Below are 6,818 nucleotides of genomic sequence, written 5' to 3'. Positions count from 1 at the left end.
CTACGGGCGATGCGGGAAGCCATGATGCACTGCTGTTTCTTGGTGGAGTGGTGAGTTCAATTATGGACTTAGGTTGGTCTCGCATTTCACGCGAAAAGACACGCACAAGAAAGTTTGATTGGCTCGTGGACTGGGGCATAGACAAGCGGACCAATCAGATCACCTCACATCATATCGGACACTTTGTGCAGGTTCTATAACGTCACTTCGAGTCTAAAGCCCAGCGTTATGGCACCACCGGAGTATAATCCTGTTGGAGGCCTCGCTTTTGCTACTTGTGTGTCGAGCCCCAATGTGCGACGAGGTGCTTAGCCGACTGGTATATAACTTTGCTACGTTGGGGTATCTGGTGCGATGGAATGGCAGGTGTGTTAGACGCTAGCCTACACCTGTTAGCCGCCACATTATCGCCTGACCTTTCGCCTACTTCTGACCGCCAGATTTCCCATGAGATCTCGATGGGGCTACTACGCTTAGCCGACCATGGCTCCATCCCTTGGACATGGCCACTGAGCTGCGTAGGTGCTAAAACAAACTTGAGCTATATTCAGACACAAATCCGTGCAGGCGCATGCCCAATAAATTCAAACTTAGTCTACTGTCCTATGGAGCTGGAAACCTAGAGGTTGCGCGTCTTGAACGCTTGATATGCGGTCTCGCGAGTGATCGGGTTCAGCTTGAGCGTGGCCGCGGTGATACGGTGGGACCGGAACGCAGCGCCGTCTTCCGACGAGCGCAAGTCAATGTGGGACCGCTTCTCCTTGCTGAAGGCCACGTCCGGGCTCGCCGTCAAGTACCGCACGCCTTCGAAGGTGGCCATGGAGCCCGCAAACACCATGATGCCAATGATGGGGTACGTCGCAGGGTCGGAGAACCAAGTTTGGGCGGCGCTACGGGCGATGCGGGAAGCCATGATGCACTGCTGTTTCTTGGTGGAGTGGTGAGTTCAATTATGGACTTAGGTTGGTCTCGCATTTCACGCGAAAAGACACGCACAAGAAAGTTTGATTGGCTCGTGGACTGGGGCATAGACAAGCGGACCAATCAGATCACCTCACATCATATCGGACACTTTGTGCAGGTTCTATAACGTCACTTCGAGTCTAAAGCCCAGCGTTATGGCACCACCGGAGTATAATCCTGTTGGAGGCCTCGCTTTTGCTACTTGTGTGTCGAGCCCCAATGTGCGACGAGGTGCTTAGCCGACTGGTATATAACTTTGCTACGTTGGGGTATCTGGTGCGATGGAATGGCAGGTGTGTTAGACGCTAGCCTACACCTGTTAGGCGCCACATTATCGCCTGACCTTTCGCCTACTTCTGACCGCCAGATTTCCCATGAGATCTCGATGGGGCTACTACGCTTAGCCGACCATGGCTCCATCCCTTGGACATGGCCACTGAGCTGCGTAGGTGCTAAAACAAACTTGAGCTATATTCAGACACAAATCCGTGCAGGCGCATGCCCAATAAATTCAAACTTAGTCTACTGTCCTATGGAGCTGGAAACCTAGAGGTTGCGCGTCTTGAACGCTTGATATGCGGTCTCGCGAGTGATCGGGTTCAGCTTGAGCGTGGCCGCGGTGATACGGTGGGACCGGAACGCAGCGCCGTCTTCCGACGAGCGCAAGTCAATGTGGGACCGCTTCTCCTTGCTGAAGGCCACGTCCGGGCTCGCCGTCAAGTACCGCACGCCTTCGAAGGTGGCCATGGAGCCCGCAAACACCATGATGCCAATGATGGGGTACGTCGCAGGGTCGGAGAACCAAGTTTGGGCGGCGCTACGGGCGATGCGGGAAGCCATGATGCACTGCTGTTTCTTGGTGGAGTGGTGAGTTCAATTATGGACTTAGGTTGGTCTCGCATTTCACGCGAAAAGACACGCACAAGAAAGTTTGATTGGCTCGTGGACTGGGGCATAGACAAGCGGACCAATCAGATCACCTCACATCATATCGGACACTTTGTGCAGGTTCTATAACGTCACTTCGAGTCTAAAGCCCAGCGTTATGGCACCACCGGAGTATAATCCTGTTGGAGGCCTCGCTTTTGCTACTTGTGTGTCGAGCCCCAATGTGCGACGAGGTGCTTAGCCGACTGGTATATAACTTTGCTACGTTGGGGTATCTGGTGCGATGGAATGGCAGGTGTGTTAGACGCTAGCCTACACCTGTTAGGCGCCACATTATCGCCTGACCTTTCGCCTACTTCTGACCGCCAGATTTCCCATGAGATCTCGATGGGGCTACTACGCTTAGCCGGCCATGGTTCCATTCCCTGGACGTATCCACGAAGCTGTGTAGGTGCTGGAAAATTCGCTACACGTAGAGCAACCTGTGGGATTTACAGTATCGAGTGAGATTTATGCGGATAATGTACGGATAACAGCGAGATTTATTGGAGTCCGAGGGATAAATCTCATATTCCCCACCGATCAGATCTATAATCCGATTTGCAGTTAAACACTCAGGCCGCGGCACTCTGACTACATGTAGCTGCTATGAGTGCGGCATCAAATGAATCCCACATGACGACTATCACATCACATTCAATCAAACGTTACAGTAGAAATCTATCACGTCGAAGTGCATGCCACAGTTCAACGCCGCATGTTATCTCACTCATCACTACATAAAAAAGGGGGCAAACCCTTGAGCTTATCGATTATCACAGCATACCATGAGCCAACTGTGACGTGGACTCTGATATAACCACCTACGTGGTGCTCACTAATTATTTTACCCTGCTGATGCCGCCATCATCGCCCTCACAATCGGGGCGACTTGGTTGTCGCTGCGATGTTGAGGGCAGTGGCGAAGGTACCAGCACAGTGGACACATGGCCATATCGATGTATGGCTGTAACAGTCGTGGCGTTCAGACGTCCAGTGAAGCATCGACAGTGTTTATTGTACATGTGCACAGTTCCCTGTGACGCCGCCGTTGCATCACGTGGTCGTTACTTGGGTTTCCACTTTTCGGCGCATCCGAATAAATGACTTTGGGTCACGGCCATGCATCAGTGAAGCAGACTACGGTGACATCACGAATTACATCCATACGGAGTGGCCTAGAAGTCTAACTAAAGAAGAGCGTTTGGATATTCTCCGTCTTCATGCTCATCTTCGTCGCGACAATGCTCGACAAGTCTCAGGAACCATTGCTCATCTTCTCGGACGCAGCGAAAGAACAGTGCAAGAAGTTTGGTCAACCTATATTCGCGCCAAAGCTGTTGTTGCTGTCCTTCCACCCTCAAACACACAACAACGTCTAACTCGCATACCTGGCACGCATGCAGTTTCAGCGATGATGTGACAATATATACGCCAACGCAGCCTGACACGTGTCCGCACTGTCGCCAAGGACGTTATGTAGCAGGAGTAATCCAGTGCAACACCCAGGACCGCGGAAGCTCAGCAAGTTGCCTCAGAATTGTCCAAATCTACTTGGAGAAGCTCGGCTTCAAACGCGGCAAGCGTCGTGACAAAGCCACGTACAGTGTCTCTAGTGCATATGCTGCTGCCCAGGACATTTACGTACAAAAGATGAACAATCTCGACGCGAACACACCGGTGGTATATATGGACGAAAGTTACATTCACCATCACTACACGCGCCACCAAGACAGCCTATTCGACCCCACGGACGACGCTCCTCTCAAGGAGAAACAAAAAGGTCGCCGCATGTATTTCATTGCAGGCATTATGGCTGGTAGGGCAAGTGGGGCAGATTCGACGGTCGTCGCGCTAGACATATTCGAGGGTGGGAAAAAGTCCAAAGACGATCCAAAGGACTACCATACAATGTTTAATCACACGTACTTCCTGAAGTGGCTGGAGCGCGCAATGGACTGTGTCGAGGCGCTAGGATAGACAGGAGTCGTGTTTGTCATGGACAATACAAAGTACCACAAAGGACTTCCCGATGACACGCCGCTGGGCTCGTGGCGAAAGGTCGATTTGTTGGCGGCCTGCCAACTCTACAGGGTTGACGTGGAAGCTCGTGATTTGATAATACGATATGGAGCCGACTCAAACTTGAGGTGGCTGCTCGCGTCCTCCCGGTCGTTGTTTCCATGGCTCGTGCTCGAGGCCACGATGTTGTCTTTACCCCGCCCCACCATTCGGACCTACAACTTATCGAAATGGTGTGGGCCAAAGTAAAGGGTGACGTCGGCGTGCAGTATACCGTGGACACTACCTTTGCCGATGTGCGTCCTCGCTTGGACGTGGCATTTGCACAGTTCCACCTGTCGTCAGATGGAATTGTATTCAACACTGTGAGAAGCTTGTTGCAGACCTGTACGACTTGCTTCTTGCGAACGACGGTGAAGATGAAGGATCGATCAACCACCACAAGTTCATCATCGGACACCAGTGACAGTGACTCCGACTTGTAAACATAATACCTCTGAAGATACATATTTATTACTTGTTTTTTATGCGACCATGAACTGAAAAAACGATGACAATCTTCCTCTCAAATGCAGTATTTATATTTTAACCTATTCATTATTCCCTCGATGCCTTCGACCACTGTTAATTGCCCAACGAAGTCCATGGCCCCAAGGCCAACGACAACAAAGCGCTTCCGTTGGCGTCAAGTCGGGGCTTACACACAACGGCACGTTGCCTCTTACAACATGCTACTGTAGTAGTACTTACTACTACCGTAGTACGCCCTAACACGTCGTTCAGTGGTGGTCACGAGACGACAAGGCTATTGTGGTGCTACTGCAGTACTTCCACATGATCCAGCTGTCTCGAAGCTCTACGGCTCAGTAGTTTGGATCTTGTGTGAAGGTGCTGCCATGTGATCAACGATGCATTGGTGACTCTACCGCGTCGACATTACACGTTGAGCTCAATAAAATGGTAATTTTATGTATATTATGTGATGGAACTTCATTTTACTATACCAAATATTGCTTTGGATTATTAATTTTGATATTACTATGAATCCGGATAGCATAAATCTGATGGATAAATCGAGGCGAAAAAGTCCTATTATAGAACTTTTTGGGGTCAGATTTATGTTTGGATCTTTCAAATATAAATCTGACCCCTATAAAACCTGCCGGTGGGAGCAATAAGTCCGAGGTGGTCCTATCTAAGGGTTATCCGTATAAATCTGAGCTATAACTCCGACCGGTGGAGTTGCTCTTATGGGGTCAAATTCGAACTATTTGAAAAGCACGTCGAAGTCTAGCGGTAATACCTACTTACAACGAGGACGGCGTTGGATGACACCAAACATAAATAATCACATACGTTCTAGTAGTACATTTAAATACAAATGTCTGAAACCTGATTAGGATATGGATGAATCCAATTTTGCCTGGATGACTTCAAATATTCCTGGATGACTTTCACAATCTGGAGTAATACTACGTACTAGTGTTACTAGTAGTACCAGTAAGCTTACGTAGTCGGAATTAGTACTTCAGTACTATTTACATTAATATTAATAGTATTGAAATTTCACTCACTTACATAGTGTACACTGTACTACCAATGGATGCAAGTTAATACAGGAATATGCTATGAACGAGTTGAGTACTAGTGGTGCATTAGCGTTAGGAATTCTACCAGTGCCGTACAAGGTATGCTGATGCGCTATTGTACAACTGCATCGTACACCCAAGGAGAAACACCACCACCGTTGCCCCGCTACACGCATAACGAAAATGTGCGAATTATGATCGATGTGTAGAAACGTACTGTTCATTTTTAGCTGCGCGGTAGATGACCCACCCGACGCCTACTGCCGGCGCCGCCGCACCACATACTATGACCCCGCTAATACAATGTGTGATGAGCTAATTAATTCACAAAAAATGCTAGAAAATATAGTACGAACCTCCTTCATATAACGCAGCCCCACGAACCGTCCACAACCTCGCTGGCGCTACCCTGCTTTTACAACATACCACATTCAACCGCCACCAGTACGCATATTACAAAAGAGAAGAAATTCAATGCGATACATAGAAAAACGTACCTCGTTCGACGTGCAGAACACAACCCACCAGCCACCCGACGCCTACTGCCGGCGCCGCCGCACCACATACTATGACCGCCGCTAATACATTGTGTGGTGAGCTAATTAATTCACAAAAAATTCTAGAATATATAGTACGAACCTCCTTCATATAACGCAGCCCCTCGAGTCGACGGTGCAACGATTAGACCACTGCTACAGCACTGACGCACCAAAGTCATGAACACATGTAGTCAAACATATCCAAACCTTGTTGTCCATGTGCACACCGTCAGACCTTTGCATCTTGTCGTGCTGAACTTGCTAGTTGGAATATTGTGCCCCCACCGCCCTACAAATTCGTCCACTTGGCCGTTGCAGTGCTCTTGAAGACAGCGAAGCGCTGGTCGCACTGACTGGAAAACAAATGCTCGGAAGCCGTTACTGTATTCTGCAGTGGCGGTTGCTGCTGAAACATCATGAATTTGTTGAAATAGTATGAGTTTTGCGGCTGTGGTGGTCAACGTCACCACACGACGACGTTCGGTGGGTAAATCATAGTCGCCGACGCTTGAAAGGGCGGCCATCGCCGCTCGCCGCGGAATTCTTGTTTTCGTACTGCTCGGCTACTGCAATATGCATAATATCATCACTGTAATTGGTACATGATGTGTTACCGTTTGCAGATGTGTCCATCGAAAATGATTCGGACTCTAGGTCGTTCGAGGTTGACTGTGGCGTTGGCACGTTAGGATCGATATCCAAATCGCAGGGGGGGTGAATGGCGGTTGTGGAAGAGTGATATTGTCTAAGTAGCTGGACCAAACGCCGACCGTCGCCC

General features: G+C 49.4%; 4 protein-coding genes across 4 annotated transcripts in view; 2 read left to right on the top strand and 2 right to left on the bottom strand.

The window, feature by feature from the left end:
* Positions 1–619: 619 nt before the first annotated feature.
* H257_07901 (hypothetical protein) lies at positions 620–1,803 on the bottom strand (the record flags this gene model as incomplete). The annotated part of the gene is made up of 2 exons (XM_009833594.1): positions 620–890; positions 1,532–1,803. 2 exons carry the CDS (start codon positions 1,801–1,803, stop codon positions 620–622), a joined length of 543 nt encoding a protein of 180 aa, XP_009831896.1.
* A 1,310-nt stretch (positions 1,804–3,113) lies between these two features.
* On the top strand, positions 3,114–3,870 carry H257_07900 (hypothetical protein; the record flags this gene model as incomplete). Its single annotated transcript, XM_009833593.1, has 2 exons — positions 3,114–3,266; positions 3,334–3,870. The coding sequence occupies 2 exons, from the start codon at positions 3,114–3,116 to the stop codon at positions 3,868–3,870; spliced, it is 690 nt and encodes a 229-aa protein (XP_009831895.1).
* An 18-nt stretch (positions 3,871–3,888) lies between these two features.
* Positions 3,889–4,397, top strand: H257_07899 (hypothetical protein; the record flags this gene model as incomplete). The annotated part of the gene is made up of 2 exons (XM_009833592.1): positions 3,889–3,959; positions 4,025–4,397. The coding sequence occupies 2 exons, from the start codon at positions 3,889–3,891 to the stop codon at positions 4,395–4,397; spliced, it is 444 nt and encodes a 147-aa protein (XP_009831894.1).
* A 1,932-nt stretch (positions 4,398–6,329) lies between these two features.
* Positions 6,330–6,818, bottom strand: part of H257_07898 (hypothetical protein) — a gene marked incomplete at both ends in the record, with an annotated part of 1,164 nt that continues 675 nt past the window's right edge. The window contains one exon of the mRNA XM_009833591.1: positions 6,330–6,443. Coding sequence (XP_009831893.1) covers positions 6,330–6,443 — 114 coding nt within the window. The remainder of the gene's footprint in view (positions 6,444–6,818) is intronic.

The sequence above is a fragment of the Aphanomyces astaci genome (assembly GCF_000520075.1).
Source record: "Aphanomyces astaci strain APO3 unplaced genomic scaffold supercont1.17, whole genome shotgun sequence".
Lineage (NCBI taxonomy): Eukaryota > Oomycota > Saprolegniomycetes > Saprolegniales > Verrucalvaceae > Aphanomyces > Aphanomyces astaci.
This window is presented reverse-complemented; position numbering and strand designations above follow the sequence as displayed.